Raw genomic sequence first — 19021 nt, forward strand, 5'->3', positions numbered from 1 at the left:
GTGAAAAAGATGTAGGTAATTAAAATAGAATCATCTCAGTGCTGGAAGGGAACTCCATTTTACAGATGCCCAGGGGTAAATGGACTTTCCCAGTGCCACTCTGACAACTGGGGCCACACACTGAGTGCTTTAAGCCAAAATTTTCTCTCTAGCTTCCACCTCTTTACTATCTTCTTCCCCTGGTCCTTATCTGGGGTGGAAGGGAGGGTATCCACAGAAGAGGAAAATGTGGCAACAAAAGCAATAAAAACTATGGTTTGGGGTTTTCCCTAGGTGCTCCCAGGTTTACAATTAGCCCTAGACTCTTGGGCACAAGCCAGCAGAGGAATGACTGGCAGATTGCTGTTCAAACCCATCAGCCTCTTTCTCTAGAGGGTGTCCTTGGGGACCTTGCTGCAGAGATTTCCAGCCGAACGCTTAGCTGAGTCACAGGTATCTCACCGAAATGCCTTCCCCTCCTCCGAGCAATCACCGAAACACCGTGACTTTTGGAATGAGTCTGGGGCTTGGGGCTGATGGATAGCTGTGGCACCATGGCCTCCCCGTTCCCTGGCTCTGACCCTCCCTCCCTGCTGCTGGACCATTTGCTCCATCACTTCAGCCTCCATTTCACGTTGGTGTTGGGTGCCATTGACTCGTTTTCGAGTCATAGTGACCCCATGTAACAGAGTAGAACTACCCCATAGGGCTCTCTTGGCTATAATCTTTACAGAAGCAGATGGCCAGTGCTTTCTCCCGCAGAGCCACTGGGTGGGTTCAAACTGCTGACCTTTTGGTTAGCAGCCAAGCGTTTAACCATTTGCACCACCAGGGCTCCTTGGCAAAATGCTAGGGATTTGTGAATCCAGCTGAAGGACATACTGGTATTCACTGTACTCTTCTTTTAACCTCTCTACAGAGTTGAAATTTTTCAAAATCAAAAGTGGAAAGTAAACAGTAGAAAGAGAAAGGCAGACAGAAACAGAGCAAGGCTGACCACTTACCCCAGCTTCCAAAAGACTGTGCTCCCAACATGTCTATGCAAATCAGTTGCTTGACACTCTGAATGTTTTTCTTTCTCTCTTATTTATAACTGTCTCTCTGGGAAACTGCAATCAGAATTGCAACTTAGTATCAAAGAAATATTCCTCCTGCCCCCCCATTCCACCAAAGGAACCACTAGTCCTGTGACTTGGGGGAGCGTCAGTAATTTGCTCATCTTCCTTTTTAAACCTTCACTCCCCACATTTTCTGATTTGGGAAACTACGGGTAGTTCCCACACTGACAACCGGGGTCGAAACCAAAATGTTGTGTTTGAAGTCCCCACTTCCTGTGGAATGCACTGGTTGTTTATAAGTCAAATAATTGTAAACTGGTTGTATAGTTAAGTGACCAAAAGCTGAGCAGATTATAAATGCTTAGGTGACCGATACGGGCTGCAATAATAAAGGAAATATTCATAAATGAGATGATACTTAAAATCAGGCCTTAACGCAGCATTTCTCGAAGTGGAATCTGGCCTAGGATTCACCCAGGTATTTGCCAAAAACACAGATACTCCTGGGTCCTACCTCAGCCCTACAGAATCAGAATGTCCCTATTGAACAAGTGCCCTGTGTGATTTTTATGCGCACTAAAGTTTAAGAACTTACAGTGTGGTAAGCATTTGAAAGTGAAAGAAGTCTGAAGGGTATTCTGATGGGTGAAGGACCCTGGGCAAAGATAAACATAAAAAATGAGATGGCTTTTCAAGAATGTAAGGAGGGCAGGTTGGGTTGGGGGAGGGGGATAAGAGACACTTAAGAGCCACTGAGCCTCTGTTAAGAGTGATGGAAAAAGTTGGAAATAGATAATAGTGACGGTCACACAACATGGTAAATACTATTAATGTCACTAACTTGCACGTGTGAAGAATGTTGAAATGGCAAATATTTTATGACAATAAAAAATAAAAAGTGTAAGAAACCCCACCTTGTTGGAGGGAAGAAATTCCCATTTCAGGTCCGTTGAGATGGAATGAAGTTGGTTAGGTAGCGTGGGGCCAGCATGAAAGCCTGGACACCAGCTCAGGGAGGTTGACCAGTTTTTAGAAGGTTTTTTGGTAGGCATGAAGGAACAATAATAACGTTTTAGGAGAATCATCCTGGCCAGTTGTGTAGGATGAATTGAACGGAAGAGAAACTGAAGTCAGTAAGACCACTGAACAGGTTATCGAAGTAACACAGGTGTGAGATGCGGAAAGCCTGAGCTGGGAAAGTACACTACATATGGAGCAGAGAGGGTGGATGGAGGAAACATTCTGGAAGGAGGAATCAGAACACACATGATGCCTGACTTTTTAGAAGGGAAATGGGCACACAAAAATCAGTTGTGTTTCTATACACCAACAATGAACGATCTGAAGAGGAAATCAAGAAAACATGCCCATTTACAATATCATCTAAGAAAATAAAATACCTAAGAATAATTTAGCCAGTGAAGTGTAAGACTCATACACTGAATACTGTAAAATGTTGCTGAAAGAAATTAAATAAGACTTAAATAAGTGGAAAGACATCCCATGTTCATGTTTTGGAAGACTTAATATTGTTAAGATGCCAGTATTACCCAACCAAAAAAAAAAAAAATTACCCAAAGCAATCTACAATTTAATGCAATTTGTATAAAAATTCAGAGAGCCTACTACATGGGCACACCAGCCTAGGGGCAAAGACAAGAAGGCAAAAGAGAACAGGAAAGCTGGTAACAGAGAACCCAGGTTCAAGAAGGGGAGAGTGTTGACATGTTGTGGGGTTGGCAACCAACGTCACAAAACAATGTGTGTATTAATTGTTCAGTGAGAAACTAATTCGCTCTGTAAACTTTCATCCAAAGTACAATAAAAAAAATCCCAGCAGCCTTTTTTTAATGAAATGGAAAAGCCAATCCTCAAATCCATATGGAATTGCAAAGGACCCTGGACAGCCAAAACAATCTTGAAAAAGAAGAGCAAAGTTAGAGGACTCACACTTATAATTTCAAAATGTACTATAAAGCTACATTAATCAAAACAGTCTGGCACTGGTTGAAGGACAGGCATTTAGACTAATGGAATAGAATCAAAAGCTCAGAAATAAACCCATACATCTATGGCCAATTGATTTCTGACAAGGATGCCAAATCCATTCAATAGGAAAAGAATAGTCTTTTTAGTAAATGGTACAGGAACAGCTAGATGTCCACATGCAAATAATGAAGTTGGACCCATACCTCACATCATATACGAAAATTAACTCTAAATGGATCAATGAGCTAAATATAAAAACTAAGATCACAAAACCTTAGTCAAAAACATCGGGGTAAAACTTAAAGACTTCGTTTTTGAAAGTGAATTCTTAAGTATGACACCAAAAGCATGATCAATGAGGGAAAAAATAAATTGGAGTTCATCAGAATGAAAAATTTTTGTGTATCAAAGGACTTTACCAAGAAAGTGAAGACACAATCTATGAAATATTTGGGAACTATATATCTGATAAGATAAGAATTTACTATCCAGAATATATAAAGAACTTCTGCAATTCAACAACAAAAAGACAACCCCAGTTGAAAAATGGGCAAAGGACTTAAATAGACATTTCTCTAAAGAAGATGTACAAATGGCCGAGCAACACACAAAAAGATGCTCAATGTCATTAGTCATTAGGGAAATGCATATCAAAACCACGGTGAGATGCCATGTCACACTCACTTGGATGGTTATTATTAGAAAAACTAAAAAGTGTTGGCAAGAATGTGGAGTGCCCTCATGCGTTGCTGGTGGAAATGTAAAATGGTGCAGCCACTGGGGAAAACAGTTCGGTCGTTCCTCAAAATGTTAAGCATAGAATTACCTACTAACGATTCTACTCCTAGGTATATACCCAAAAGATTTGAAAACAGGGACTTAAATAGATACTTGTATCCCAATGTTCATAGCAGCATTATGCACAGTTGCCAAAAGGTGGAAACAGCCCAAATGTCCAACAACAGATGAATGGATAAGCAAAATGTGACACACATACAATGGAATATTACTCAGCCATAAAGAGAAATGAAGTTCTGATACATGCCATGACATAGATGAACCTTAAAAACATTATACTGAGTGAAGCAGGTCAGACACAAAATGACAAATATTGTATGATTCCACTTATATGGAATGTCTAGAATAGGCACATGCATAGAGACAAATGCTTGTTAATAGTTATCAGGGGTTAGGTTAGAAATAAATGATGCATTGCATTGGGCAAATTTGCTGCAAAAGACCTCTTTGAAGTGTTAAAAAGCAAAGATTTCACTTTAAGGACTAAGGTGCACCTGACCCAAGCCATGGTGTTTTCAATCGCCTCATATGCATGTGGAAACCCTGGTGGTGTAGTGGTTAAGAGCTTGGCTGCTAATCAAAAGGTCAGAAGTTCAAATCCACCATGCATTCCTTGGAAACCCTATGGTGCAGTTCTACTCTGCCCTATAGGGTCGTTTTGAGTCAGAATCAACTCTACAACAATGGTTTTTTTTTTTTTTCAGATTCATGTGAAAGCTGGGCAATGAATATACCATGAACTGCCAGAAGAATGAACAAATCTGTCGTGGAAGAAATACAGCCAGGGTGCCCCTTGAAAGCGAGGATGGCAAGGATTTGTCTTATGTACTCTGGACATGTTATCAGGAGGGATCAGTCCCTGGAGAACGGCATCACACTTGATAAAATAGAGAGTCAGCAAAAAAGAGGAAGACCCTCAATGAGATGGATTGGCACAGTGGCTGTAGCAATGGCTTCAAGCATAAACGACAATCATGAGGGTGGTACAGTACCAGGCAGTGGTTCCTTCTGTTGTATGTAGTGTCACTGTAAGTCAGAACTGACTCGATGGCACCTAACAGCAACAACAGGGGTTAGGAGGAGGAGGAAATGGGAGTTACTGCTAAAGGGGTACTGAGTTTCTGTTCAGGGTGATGTAAAACTTTTGGAAATGGTGGCGGTAGCACAACATGGTGAATGTAGTATCACTGAATTATATACTTAAAAAGGGTTAAAATGGCAAACTTTTTGTTATATATATTTTACCACAATAAAAATTTTAAAAAGCAGTGGGGGGGGGGAGGGCTGTAAATGGACATCTGTAAAAGGAAATATTAATAATGCTCATGGTCTGAAGCCTCAGCAAAGGGAAGAAATGACAAGGCCAGTGACCGAAATAGGGAAAGTGAGAAAAGGAGCCGTTATTTGGCCAAGTGATGAGTTCAGTCCAAGAAGTAATGAGAGGGAAGCTGAGCTGTGGTGGAACATCCAAGTGGAGGTGACTTTTCGGAAGTTGGATGTAATGAATTAGAGGTAAAAACAGAGAGATATTTGAAACCAAGGGCAATTCACCAAAGGGAAGAGTTTATAGAACAATCAGCTCAGGGATTGTCTTGTTATCTAGGGTTGCTATAACAGAAATACCATAAGCAGATGGTTTTAATAAAGAGAAATTTATTCTTTCACAGTCTAGGAGGCTAAAAGTCCAAATTCAGGGTGCCAGCTCCAGGCGAAGGCCTTCTCTCTCTGTCGGCTCTGAAGGAAGTTCCTTACCATCAATCTTCCCCTGGACTGGGAGCTTCTCAGTGCAGGAACCTCAGGTCCAAAGGATGTGCTCTTCTCCTGGCACTACTTTCTTGGTGGTATGAGGTCCCCCTGGGTCTCTTTGCTTGCTTCTCTCTTTTACATTTTAAAAGAGATTGGCTTAAAACACAATCCAGTCTTGTAGATTGAGTCTCATCAACATAACTGCCATTAATCTCATCTCATTAACTTTATAGAGATAGGATTTACAACACATGAAAATCACATCAGATGACAAAATGGTGGACAATCGCACAATACTGAGAATCATGGCCTAGCCAAGTTGACAGATATTTTGGGGGGACACAATTCAATCCATAACAGGGATCAAGAACCAAGCCTTAGGAAATACTTAGGGGGAGACGGGATGGAGAGAAACATAAAAGAAAAAGAGGTAGGATGACTATGAAAGAACAACGTCACAGAAGTCAAGTGGAAATAGATTTTAAGCCATTTGAACTATGTCAAAGCAAATAGGAATTGAGAAGGGCCATTAGAAAGGGATCTGAGACATTGTTAAAGATGTCTGACCTCCCCTAGCTAGGGTAACAAACAATTTGAGCTAAATAAATTGTGAACCATGCTGATATTCTTTCCTGGCAGAAAGCTAAGTGATAGTATTTCTACCAATAGATGTGGGCAGGATTTCACGAAGTCAGCCCTCTGGGCTATTTCCCCACAGCCCTACTGCTCCCACTTCTATTCCTGTGAAAAGCATAGAAAATGAAGCTCACCTTGCTTGCCAAACATACATCTTGTCCCCTTACCGCCTGCCTAAAAAACAGGCAGGTCGGAAAGGTTACAGGATGAAAATTTTAAATTACTTGCAAAACGAGTTTAATGATGATATGGCCAACAGCAGCAACAAATAAATAGAGCAAGGCTGATCCAATTAGCTTCCAGCTCAAATGATACATGTTTTGTCTAGAATATGGACTAGAATAGGGGCTGTGAGAGTGAGAATGAGGAACTATCTCTTGTTTTCTATCTTCATTGCTGTGGCTAGTTATTAAATGTTGTAACTTTTGGCATGGGATTTTCTAAGGGCCGGTCTCTTGGGTCAAGTTTCCCTGAACTTGCCTGATACTGGGTCATACCCAATGCCGTCAACTCGGGAACAAAAACCCAGTGCCTTCAAGTCGATTCCGACTCATAGTGACCCTATAGGAGAGCGCAGAACTGCCCCATAGAGTTTCCAAGGAGCGCTTGGTGGATTCAAATTGCCAACCTTTTGGTTAACAGCCAAGCTCTTAACCACTATGCCACCGGGATTTCCACAGAGCTCCATAGAACCTTTAAAGATACGAGGAATCTAATTTATCTGTAGAGGGATTTAGGAAGGTGAGATCATGTTGAACAAATCACCTGGAAGAACCCAGAATTATTTTAATATAAGATCCCAAACTAGTTGTGAAAGTCTTGAAACTTCGCGTAGGCTTTTTTAATAAAAATAGTTCATAAACTACTTTTCCCAGGAGGCCTTGCGGCGAGCCTCCACACTCGGCTAGTTCTCTTCACCGCGAAGTGACATGGGAAATGTAGTGCTTCTCGCAATCTGCACGTGACGCATGCGGAGGGAGGCGAGGGGACCGCGGCACCAAGGCCAGCCAGGGTCCAGGAGTGAGGTGTGGAGTACTTCTATCTCCGAATTTGGTTTGTGGAGTGGGGGCAGGATCCCCATCTTCTGGCCCTAACCTTGAAATAAGCTGACCCGGCTTCAGTCGCCCACTGGAGCCGCCCGCGGGAAGTGCGGGTGGGTGAGGCAGCGCGGTGCTCCGTCCCGTTTCTCGGCAGCCGGGCCGGGAGGGGCAGAAAGTTCCAACAGCCGGGGGGCTTGGAGCCGAGCCCTACGCCCCACCCAGGCTGCGGCCGCGGGGGAGGAAGCGCGTAGAGGTGGAGTGCAAAGTTTCCTTTTTTTGCTTTTTCGTCAGAGCCGCCCCAGAGGCGGTGGGTGGGAATGCCTGACCTGAGTGTGTAGGGCGTCCGGAGCTAGAGGGGTTAAAACGCTTCCCACCTCCCTAAAACGCACACCCCGCTAGCCCGCCATGGGCAGCCGCGACCACCTGTTCAAAGTGCTGGTGGTGGGGGACGCCGCAGTGGGCAAGACGTCGCTGGTCCAGAGATACTCCCAGGACAGCTTCAGCAAACACTACAAGTCCACGGTGGGAGGTGAGACCTCGCTGGGGACAGGGGGGCGGCTGGACAGAGGCCCGACTAAGGACTCGAGCTGTGGGCCCAAGTGGGGTGGAGGGGAGGAAGCTCTGGTGTCCGTGGGTCCTTCTCAGGTCAGGAAGTGCGTGTTCGGGATCCTGAGGGGAGCGATTACTGGAGGTTTGATTTGCATGCCCCCTTGGGCTGCCCCACTTAGGTTTTCCCCGACAGAGCCAGCTGCCTGGAAAGAGATAGGGCGGAGGTGTGAAGATAAGAAACGGAGAAGGGAGGGTGAGAGAAAGCAGTTTCTGCGTTTCGCGAGCGAACTGTGAACTCAAGTTTCTTGCAGCCTTCGAAGCTGTCACAGGCAAATCTTAGCGAGGGGCAGGGGCAGCTGAGACCCTCTGTATGGCTCGGTAGGTGCCAGCTGCGACTGTTCGTTGTGGAGGGAGGAACAGAAGGATGTTTCACCTGGCCTCGAGGGGAGGACCTAGGACGTTGAGCTGGTCTGAAGGACCCTAGCTTTGTTATGGGGATGCCTGGGCAGGGTGGGGACGGCAGATCCTCTGTGGGGCCTTGGCCACAGAATCAGGTGCTTATCAGGGCTGATGAGCTGTGTATTGTCCACTGATTGCTTAAAGGCAACCTAGGAATTCTTTAAAAAATGTGAAATATACCTCTTTTCTGACCGATCTTCCTACCCCTCTTTCCCTCAAAGCGGGAAGGGGAGGAGGACAGGGGACACCAAGACTTAACTCATTTCTCTCTCAGGTGTGGATTTTGGACTCAACTGAGCTGTTTTTTTCAGAGATAGAGATGCCTTGTGGTTCCCTTTTCGTTAACTAGAGCGTGTTTAGCTGAGAGGAAACCCTGGTGATGTAGTGGTTAAGTGCTACGGCTGCTAACCAAAAGGTCAGCAGTTCTAATCCACCAGGTGCTCCCAGGAAACTCTATGGGGCAGTTCTACTCTGTCCTGTAGGGTTGCTATGAGTCGGAATTGACTCCATGGCAGTGGGTTTAGTTTTTTTGGTTCTTAGCTGAGAAGAACTAGTAAAGGGAAGAAGTAATTTAAACATTTATTTGTCTCTGTTAAAAGAACTTTTTTAAAGGAAAACACTTGTAACCCATTGCCGTGAAGTCAATTTGGACGACTCATAGCGAGAGCGACCCCATAGGACAGGGAGCCCCATAGAGTTTCCAATGCTGTAATCTTTATGGGAGCAGATCGCCAGCTCTTTTCTTCCTCAGAGAGGCTGGTGGGTTCAAACCGCCGACCTTTTGGTTAACCACTGCGCCACGAGGGCGCCTTGTAAAAACTTGCATTAGTCTGAATTTTGAAAATGGGTACTGGTGTTCATACAGAATTTTTTAAAATATCAAACATTTACATTGCAATTAAAGCATTCTCTTTCCCCTGTAAGACCATCAGCAAAATTAAGGGTTTAAAGTTTCGAAGATTGTTTCCTAACCACTTTGCCTCTTCCCCCTACTTCTAAATAATATGAGGGTCCCTATTTCATGGATGGGTTGGAGCCTTGGTGGCACAGTGGTTAAGAGCTCATCTGCTAACCAAAGGGTTGGCAGTTTGAATCCACCAGCTGCTCCTTGGAAACCTTATGGGGGGTTCTACTCTGTCCTATAGGGTCACTATGAGTTGGAATTGAATCAACAGCAACGGGTTTTGTTTTGTTTTGTTTTCCTTTTAATTTCATGGATTATGGAGTCCCTGGGTGACATAAGGAAAACCTGGTGGCATAGTGGTTAAGGGCTGCAGCTACTAACCAAAGAGTTGGCAGTTCAGATCCACCAGCCACTCCTTGGAAACCCTATGGGGCAGTTCCATTCTGTCCTTTAGGGTTGCTGTGAGTCGGAATCGACTCGACAGCAGCGGGTTTGGTTTTGGTGTTTTGGGTGATGCTGTGTGCTCAACTACTAGCTGAAAGGTTGGCAGTTCAGAGCCATCCAGAGATGCCTTCGAGACAGGCCTGGCAATATGCTTCTGACAGGTCACAGCCTTGAAAACCCTGTGGAGCATAGTTCTGCTCTGCACACATGGGGTCGCCATGAGTCAAAGCCGCTAACAACAACAGTATTTCATGGGATTTGAGTTAAAAATGTCTTGCTAATTAACTTTTAGCAATTGCTCTGGTTTTCCTTTCGTAAAGAATATACAGTAAAAAATCTGCAAAGCCAGGACTTGTGTAAGACGGAAACCTGCCAGAAGGAAAACAAATATTTTCCAGTGTGGTAGAACTGTGCCTTGTCAAAGGCAGAAGGAAGACTTCCGAGACTCGGAAAAACAAGGCATTCCCATCGAGTTCTGGTGCTGACAGTTTTCACTCTGACTCTAGCAAATTTTGGGGGGGGGGGGGGCCGGGGGGCGGCGTTTATTATAAATGTCCCCCAGCTCTTACTTCTGTCACAGATGTGGAAGAATGTATTTCCAGACCTCAAAAATTATCCTATTTCTCTGTTATCAAAAAGCTTTTCTCCTTGGAATGCTTGTTCAGCCTTAACTCACGGAGTCTCAGCACATCTAATGGAATCCTGAACAGATGTGGCGGTAGATTCCAGCGTAGCTCTTAAGCGCTATCCATGCAGTGTTCATTTCCTGGGAATCCTCTGGGACTTTTTCCCTTTAATCCTGTTCCGGCCTGGGATAATTTCTATCGCCTTATGGAGGATATAGAATCCCCCAGGGCGTATTTTTCTCCCCCTGCACTTGAATTAGAAACCAACAGTGAAATGGAATGTGGAAGATGCAAGAGCGACCACACTTACCTCGTTTCTCCTCCCACCCCATCATCCCTTCCCTGAGAAAACCCCCAAATCTCCCAGAGACTGTTTAACCTGAGATTAGGAGTTGTTTTCATAATGACTGTCACCTTCCTGTCCCCAGCCTTTGAGACAAATAGTGTCAAATAAATTGTTTTGGCAGCAGAGTAACAGCTGGAGACTCCTTCGGAGAGGAAGTATGAATTATCTGTCTCATACCTAGTACACGAGGGTGGGCTCGGCTGAGTCTGTTAAGGGCTTAAAAATAAATGAGTAATCCCCAAAACTATTGCCCTGAGATATTCTTCAGACCTTGGATGTAGACTAGCCCCTGAGGCCACCTTATTTAGCTCTAAAAAATAAGGATTATCACTTGTAAGTACTGTGCTCCTTTAAAAAATCACCTGTACGATACCAAACAGTCAACAGTTACTGTGAAACAAAGACGGCAATATAAGGGGGCAGGGAGATGAAAATGGGACAACCAGAACGGAAATAATGAGTGTGTTCACACATTGTGAAGGGTGCAGCCAGTGTCACTGAACAACTCGCGTAGAGGTTTTTGAATAGGAACTTAAACGGCTGTGTAAACCTTTACTGAAAACACAATAAAATATTTGTAAAAATAAAATGGGTTTGGGAGCTGTGTGCCCCTAGAGTTGTAACTGCAGATTTGGTCTGGGTGTTTTTCAAAGGTTAAATTTCATTAACGTATGATATCCATTATACTTTCAGTGGATTTTGCTCTGAAGGTTCTTCAGTGGTCTGACTCGGAGATGGTACGGCTCCAGCTGTGGGATATTGCAGGTGAGCTGGGCAGGCTGGATAGGAACAAGGGAAGAAAGGTCAGTTCAGCTAGCAGTCTGTCAGAGAAAAAGGGGGACAGCCAAAACCCAAACTTCTTTCTGAAGGTGGAATGGTTAAGTTGCTCTGAGGATACAGAAACTTAAAGTTTTGCCCTAAACAGATGTAGAGCAGTGTTTGTGTGACTAAAGGGAATGGTAAGGTGGTAGGTTGTCCAGACCATAGGTAGACACTTCCACAGCAGGGGCAGGGCACTTTTTCTGGGTTCTCAGCTGACCTTGATGAGAAAAAAGATCCCTAGAAAATAGAGATAATAATAAGAAGTAGTAGTTTGTCTTGGAAGAAGTACAGCCAGAATGCTCCTCAGAAGCAAGGATGGCGAGACTACATCTCATATACTTTGGACACATTATCAGGAGGGACCAGTCCCTGGAGAAGGACATCATGCTTGGTAAAGTAGAGGGTCAGTGAAAAAGAGGAAGACCCTCAACAAAATGGATTAATGCAGTGGCTGCAACAATGGGCCTATACGTAAGAACAACTGTGAGGATGGCGCAGGACCGGGCAGTGTTTCATTCTGTTGTACATAGGGTTGCCATGGATTGGAACTGACTCAACAGCACGTAACAACAACAGCAACAGCTCTTAGTACGTGCAAGCATACTCCTGAGCATTTTAGACTTACTGGCCCACAAATCCTCACGACAATTCCATGATAACAGCTACTGCCTTTACCCCTATTTTACAGGTGAGAGATAAGAAGCACTGAGAGCTTACCTTGCCCAGAGTCACATAGATAGTAAGTGGCAGAACAGGGATTTGAACTTGGACAGCCTGAGTGCAGAATCTTTACTACATATACTGCCTTTTCCCCCACAATCAAGGTAGAGAAGGCAGCGGGTCAGAGAGGGGACTGAAACTGTTCCTAAAATCACCTCCTTGTGTAACCTCCCCTTTCTCCACAGGACAGGAGCGCTTCACCTCTATGACACGACTATACTATCGGGATGCCTCTGCTTGTGTTATTATGTTTGATGTTACCAACGCCACTACATTTAGCAACAGCCAGAGGTGGAAACAGGACCTGGACAGCAAGCTCACACTGCCCAGTGGAGAGCCCGTGCCCTGCCTGCTCCTGGCCAACAAGGTATGGGATCAGTCTAGGAAAATGGCCTATGGTCAGAGAATATCCGTGGTTTAGAGAATATAGTCCAAGATGCCGTCTGGTTCTAGGCATCTTTTTCCCCTTCTCAAGTTGGCAGAATCATCTCTTCCGCTTTTCAGGGGATGGTGAGAGTGAAGCTTTCTTTGGGAAGAAGGTTTATTATAGATTTTAGATGCTGGTGTTCTTAGCCCTTAGTTGGTGCTGGAATGTTTTAAATTCACAGGTATCTGAGCAGTGTTCCTATTCCCAGGAAGTTTATGATGTTGTCTTTTATTTCTCTGCCAGTGTGATCTGTCCCCTTGGGCAGTGAGCCGGGACCAGATTGACCGGTTCAGTAAAGAGAATGGTTTCACAGGTTGGACGGAAACATCAGTCAAGGAGAACAAAAACATTAATGAGGCCATGAGGTGAGTAACTTACGCTGTTCTGGGCATAAGTGTGTAGATTTCCCCACCTTCCACTGCCGCCCCATGGGCCCTCTTTTTTTGGTTCTGAGCCAACAAGAACAGATTGAGTCATTGGAATGCCAGTTTCTGAAGGTCAGGGATGCATCTTCCCTCCTGAGATAACTGAGGACAGAGGGGCATTTGAACCTTGTGGCTTTTCTGAATGCTGTCTTTTGATAAAACAGATGATGTCTGCCATTTCTCCATCACCTCCAACCAGTTCTCAGGCTTATTTTTTATTTGCTTTTTAGAGTCCTCATTGAAAAGATGATGAATAATTCCAGAGAAGACGTCATATCGTTGTCCACCCAAGGGGACTATATCAATCTACAAACCAAGGCCTCCTCCAGCTGGGCCTGTTGCTAGTAGTGTTTGACTTGTTTTTCATTCCAGTTTAAGGAGATCTTTTCAACTCTTCCCTTTGGATGCTCACCAAGCAGTTTTATTAGGTACATTTGAATGTGCCTTGAAACCATCAGTCGGCTTGTATAGCAGCTGTCCAGTAAGGAGGCCCATCATCATTTTAAGAAGACACCTGGGACCCATGTGCATTTCTGGATCTCCTGAAATTATCTTAGCCTTGCTCCTGCCTCACATGATTGGGTTAGTGCCTTCTGATTAAGGAGGATCATCTCATATCCAATTCGTTATATGGAATTTTGTGGGAAGGGTTAGAAATCACCATCTGTGTTTTAAACGTCATAATTCTCAGCTGCTTTGACCTGATTTTTCCATTTGATGGATGTTAATATCATGACTTCAGATTGAGGGGGTGGGGATCAAGTGTCATTTCCCAAATTCTAGGTCATTGCTTGCAGATACTTTCTGTCTTGGATTTTGAATTTAAACATCAGATTCCAGGATGTAGAAGGAGAGGCCTGGACATCTGTGGCTAAAGTCATAATTTGCTTCCTCTTGTCTTGGCTTCAAGAATAGTCCGGCTTTTAAACTACCTATGTTGTATGACGAGAGCATTTCTTTCCACAAGGAAAGAACTCTGCCAGTGGTGTGGGGCTGGGTTTGCAGGTATCTGGGTTGATGTGCTTGATGCGTAGTGCCATACGTGGCATCACTTGGCTGTGGGCTCTGAGATAGATCTGTTCCTGGCAGCTCTCAGAATTGAATGGAAGAGGAAGAGGGAGAAGTTAACAGAACTGAATCCTTGCTTAGGAGCACTACCAGCAGTTAGTATTTAACAGCCATAGGAAACAAATACTGTGTACAGCCTAGCCTGGGGATGGAGAATGGATAGATAGAAAATCATTAGGTAATTTAAAGGCTAAATTAGGCAGGGTTTTGAGTATCAGATCACTTCCAGGCAATTTAATTTGTAAAATTCTCTGTAGGATGATGATTTATAACCTACCCAAAGTTATGAACATTCTTAGTGAACTTGGAGGCCTAAGGTTCTTTGATAGGCCTTAGATAAGTGTCCTGAGTCAGTGGTTCCCAAATATAGCTGATCAGAACCACTTGGGAAATTCGTAAAAAGATAATTTTTAAATAAAATATTTTAAGATTTCTGGGCCTGTCTTAATTATCTAGTGTTGCCGTAACAGAAATACAACAAAGTGGATGGCTTTAACAAAGAGAAATTTATTCTGTCTCAGTCTAGTAGGCTACGAGTCCAAATTCAGGGCATCAGCTCCAGGGGAAGGCTTTCTCTCTCCGTTAGCTCTGGAGGAAGGTCCTTGTCATCAGTTTTCCCCTGGTAGAGGAGCTTCTCGTCACAGGTACCCTGGGTCCAAAGGACGCGCAATTCTCCTGGGTCTTGTTTCTTGGTGGTATGAGGTTTCCATGTCTTTCTGTTTACTTTTCTCTTTTATATCTCAAAAGAGAATGGCTTAAGACACTACCTAATCTTGTAGATTAAGTCCTGCCTCAGTAACATAACTGCCACTAATCCCATCTCATCAACATCGTAGAGTTAGGATTTACAACACGTAGGAAAATCACATCAGATGACAAAATGGTGGACAGTCACACAATACTGGGAATGGTGGCCTAGCCAAGTTGACAGATATTTTTGAGGGACACAATTGAGTCTATGACAGGGTCTGAACCTCAAACCTACAGAATCAAAATGTCCAGGGGTGAAGCCCTGGAGTTTGTTTTGTTTTCAAAGCGCCCTGGGTGGTTTTCATCGGCCTGGGTTGCAAACCATTGCTGGGGAACTGAAATGAGCCTGGGCATCTGTATTCTCTTAGTTCTCCAGGTGCTTCTGATACACACCAGACTTTGAAACCCACTGTACTGAGAGAAAGATCAAAGGCCAAACATCAGAAAGAAAATGGGGGCCAACCTGTCAATGTTATTGGGTATTTTAAAAAATGCCAGTTACTGCTACTTTTGCACAGTCTTTTGAGACCTTAACGTTCCCGTTTGTATTACTGTTTTTAAGTAGGGTTTTGATTGCGATGATTCTGAAGATAATAGTAACAAATTCCCTTTATGTGGGAGAAAACTGGTTTTTATTCACTAGTTTGAACCCGTGCAAAATCACAAATAAATTGAAAATTAAGTCTTGTGTTCATGGTAGTTATTGGTCTTTAAGTTAGTTTGTTGAAGTAGTTTTATACTGATAGCGCAAGAGTATTGTGGAAATGGAGCTTAAAAAAACACCTTCTTTTAAAAATGAAGTATTCTGTTTACCTGTTAATGTACTAGTACCAATTGCCTAGATCCTGTTGCCTAGTACTAACTCAGTACTTGATATAACATCCCAAATACTGCTTAGAAATGTGACCATTTTAATAAATTGAATTTGCTTTCTGTTCCCATTTGCCAGCTCAGGATTTACCTGCCTTTTCATGCATCGTTAGAGGCTGGCTGTCAGCTCTTCTGGATTTTCTCTGCCAGTTGGTGAACATTACGGGCCTGAAACTAATTAAAGAAGGAATGAAAATATAACTAATTCCTCTCTATCCCCCATCCATAAAGAAAAGAGAAAGCAATTAGGATAAGGAAGAAATCTTTACAGGATTAGAAATGTGATTATACTAAAAATAATTAAGCCCTACTACCTCTTTGGTGAAACTGTTTGGAGCAGGGATATTGTTGTAACCCTTCCCTAGAGAAGTTTTTGTATTTAGGACAAGGTGCTCCACTAACCACTCAGGTGGTCTCTGGCCAAAAAGAAAACACATATTCCCAGCAGAGTGCTCTGAGAGACCTGAGAAAGGGCTGTAAACAGAGCTGTGGGCTTGTGACTGCCCTGGTTTCTACTTTGAACAGAATTGTGGAGCGACCAAATAAGCAGGGGCAAGAGATGCAGATGCAGGGAAGCCCCCTGAGCAGGAAGTAACGATTTGCTGTTTCATCAGTACTCATGGGCCAAAATTATTCCAAGATGATTTCCCTAATACACTTCCTTAGCTATTGCTAAGGTGTGATTGGGTTCTTCATTGTGAGTGTGTATGTGCATATGTGGTAAAAATATATGTAACAAAACATTCGCCAGTTTAACAATATTTACACGAAAAATTCCCTGGCATTGATTATGTTCATCAGGTTGTGTAACCTTTACCACTATCTTTTTCCAAATTATTCCACCACCATCGACAGAAACGTAGTGGCTCCTAAGCAATGACTCCCCCTTCGCCGTTTCCTCCCACCCATTTGGTCTCTATCTTTGCCTATTTTATATAAGTGGAATCATACAATATTTGTCCTTTTGTGACTAACTGATTTCACTCAGCATCATGTTTTTAAGATTGTTCCATGTTGTAGCATATACCAGGACTTCATTTCTCTTTGTGGCTGAGTAACATTCCACTGTATGTATTTTCCATGTTTATCCGTTCTTCTGTTGATGGACATTTAGGGTGTTTCCACCTTTTCACAGTTGTGAATAGTGCTGCAGTGAACATTGGTGTATGTGTTCCTGTTTGTGTTTCTGCTTTCAGTTCTTTTGGGTGTATACATAGAATTGGGATTGCTGGGTCACATAATAGTTCTATGAGTTCTTCATTTTTTCTTACTATCGCCAGATTTAACTTTTCCTTAGGTGGTCTATATTCTGTCCTCAGATGAGGCTTTTCCTCCTGGCCCTTCTGTAGGCAGTGGCCTTATTGCAGGGCATCATCGAAGGTCGTGGTCAGAGGATATAGCAATCTCCATGGTATTCTATAAAATCCAGTGACCAGATTGCCCGAGGAAACAGACCTTAGTGCCCTTTTTTTCCTCCACCCCTTTTTGTTCACTATGTATAAAAAGATTCCTCAGCAGTGTAAGTGACTCATCTATTAAAGTCAAATAACCCCCAAAGCTGTAAGTTGGAATAGGTAGGAAGCTAGTAGAAAATGGTGTGTGTTGGAAGGAATTCTACATGAATTTTTGATTCAGAAGTAAACACCAGAAACTGAAAATGTATCTACATACGACCTTTGTGGTTGTTAGAAAAATCTTGCTTTTCTTTGGCTTTCTAACATGATCTGAATTCTCTTAAATTTGACCTTAGGGTTTCAGTATAATAATGCTATTGCCCTTAACAGCCCTCTACTGTATAATGGGTCTATTTTAATACCTCTTCTTCAGATCTCCTTTGATTCACATTCAAAATCCATCTGATTGGGAACTAATAACATGCTAATGGGAATAAAGACGAGAAAGTGAATAGGAAGAGGAGGGAAATGAGATGGCTTTTTTGCAGGACACCCTAGTCCCACTACATACCAAGATCTGATTTTATAGAGAACTCTTCTCTCAGATCTGTGAGTTGTATGGGGCTCTTACGCTAGCTTTTAAATAAGAAGGCAAAGAAACAGTTCTTCCCATTTTATGTTTGAGAGAATAAATGTCTCAAAATTTGACTGACGGAAAGGCAGTGGTTGAATTTGTAGCAGAGCCAAGGCATAACTGCAAGGCTTCTAATTCCCTGTCTCCTTTCTGTCATTTAGGATTCTGGAAAACATTTGGCCTGAAAAACCTATTTTAGAAAATAAGCCAGACATTCAGAGACGTAGAACTGACCCCCTTTTTTGGGTTGAAACTCTTGATTCGTGTTAAATAGCTTTCGAGGTCATGTTCATGAGTGGAATAGAGATGTGGAATTAAAGTTTGGGCCAAATTAGGTATATTGTAAAGAGCATACAGGGCAGACATATCCTAAAATGTTTCATTGGTGACTTTTGCTTACTAAGATAGGTCACCTAGGTACAGTGACTTTCATTTAATTTTGAATATCAACTTATTTTCAAATGCAGGGGTTTTGATAGCCATTCTGTTTTCAACAGTTGCTGCCAGTACCTAACATTTGCATGCTGATTATAGGCCAAGTACTCTCCTAAGCATTTTACTGGATCATTTTACTTTCACAATGACCTATTGAGATAAATATATGAGGAAACTGAGGCAAAAAAAAAATTAAGATGAGGTTAGACAGCTGGCAGGTGACAAAGCTGAGATTTTTAACTTTAAGCAGTGACTCCAGAAACACTACACTGCCTCCCATTTTGGATGTGTATGTTTTGGGGGTGGCATCCTTGAAGTTTCTCCATATAACAAGTTTTCAGTATGGTGGAAACAGTAACTTATTAAATGGCTATAAAGATTTTTAGGAAAGTGGGGAAAAGAAAAATCCAAATCACTCATAGTCACACAATCCAAACAAAGCCTCTGTTTCCATTTTGATAAATTTGTTTTCAGCCATTATTTTTAATGCAAAGATTCTCCCACATATACGATTGTATTCACATTTAAATAAAACTTTCAACTACACATCTTTTATATACCTAGTATTGCAATAGGAGTTGTAGGGGATGTAAAGACATGCCATACGAGTTCAAATGAAGAGGCCAAGGAATGTTTCTTAAAAGGAAGTAGGACTTGAAATGGATAAAAACTGAGAAAAGGGTAAGGTAGGATTTCAGGTTAGGAAGACAGGGAGTTTAACGTTCTTATGTGGGTTTGGGAAGTAGACAAATCAGAAGGCTCATGCTGTGGAGCAGTAGGAAATAAAGTTAGAAAGATTGTTGACAAATTGTCATTGTCATTGTTGTTAGTTGCCCTCAAGTCAGCTCCAAACTCACAGCAACCTTATGTATAAAAGAAAGCATTGTCCAGTTCTGCACCAT

General features: G+C 42.9%; 2 protein-coding genes across 5 annotated transcripts in view; both read left to right on the forward strand.

Moving 5' to 3' along the window:
- SLC41A1 (solute carrier family 41 member 1) overlaps window positions 1–5064 on the forward strand; it is a 34146-nt gene extending 29082 nt beyond the window's left edge. Inside the window, exon 11 of the mRNA XM_064273298.1 lies at window positions 4529–5064. Coding sequence (XP_064129368.1) covers window positions 4529–4552 — 24 coding nt within the window. The 3' untranslated portion in view covers window positions 4553–5064. The remainder of the gene's footprint in view (window positions 1–4528) is intronic.
- Window positions 5065–7137: 2073 nt separating this feature from the next.
- Window positions 7138–18605, forward strand: RAB29 (RAB29, member RAS oncogene family). Of its 4 annotated transcripts, XM_010590257.3 has the most exons (6): window positions 7165–7231; window positions 7538–7775; window positions 11268–11339; window positions 12302–12483; window positions 12787–12908; window positions 13199–18605. In XM_010590257.3, exons 2-6 carry the CDS (start codon window positions 7652–7654, stop codon window positions 13311–13313), a joined length of 615 nt encoding a protein of 204 aa, XP_010588559.1. In that variant the 5' UTR covers window positions 7165–7231; window positions 7538–7651; the 3' UTR covers window positions 13314–18605. The 4 variants fall into 4 exon arrangements, with proteins under 4 accessions (XP_010588560.1, XP_010588559.1, XP_003410311.1 ...); XM_010590258.3 differs by lacking the exon at window positions 7538–7775 and having other exon boundaries at window positions 7138–7231; XM_003410263.4 differs by lacking the exon at window positions 7165–7231 and having other exon boundaries at window positions 7238–7775.
- The last annotated feature ends 416 nt before the right edge of the window (window positions 18606–19021 follow it).

This window comes from Loxodonta africana, chromosome 20, assembly GCF_030014295.1.
Source record: "Loxodonta africana isolate mLoxAfr1 chromosome 20, mLoxAfr1.hap2, whole genome shotgun sequence".
Classification (NCBI taxonomy): Eukaryota; Metazoa; Chordata; class Mammalia; order Proboscidea; family Elephantidae; genus Loxodonta; species Loxodonta africana.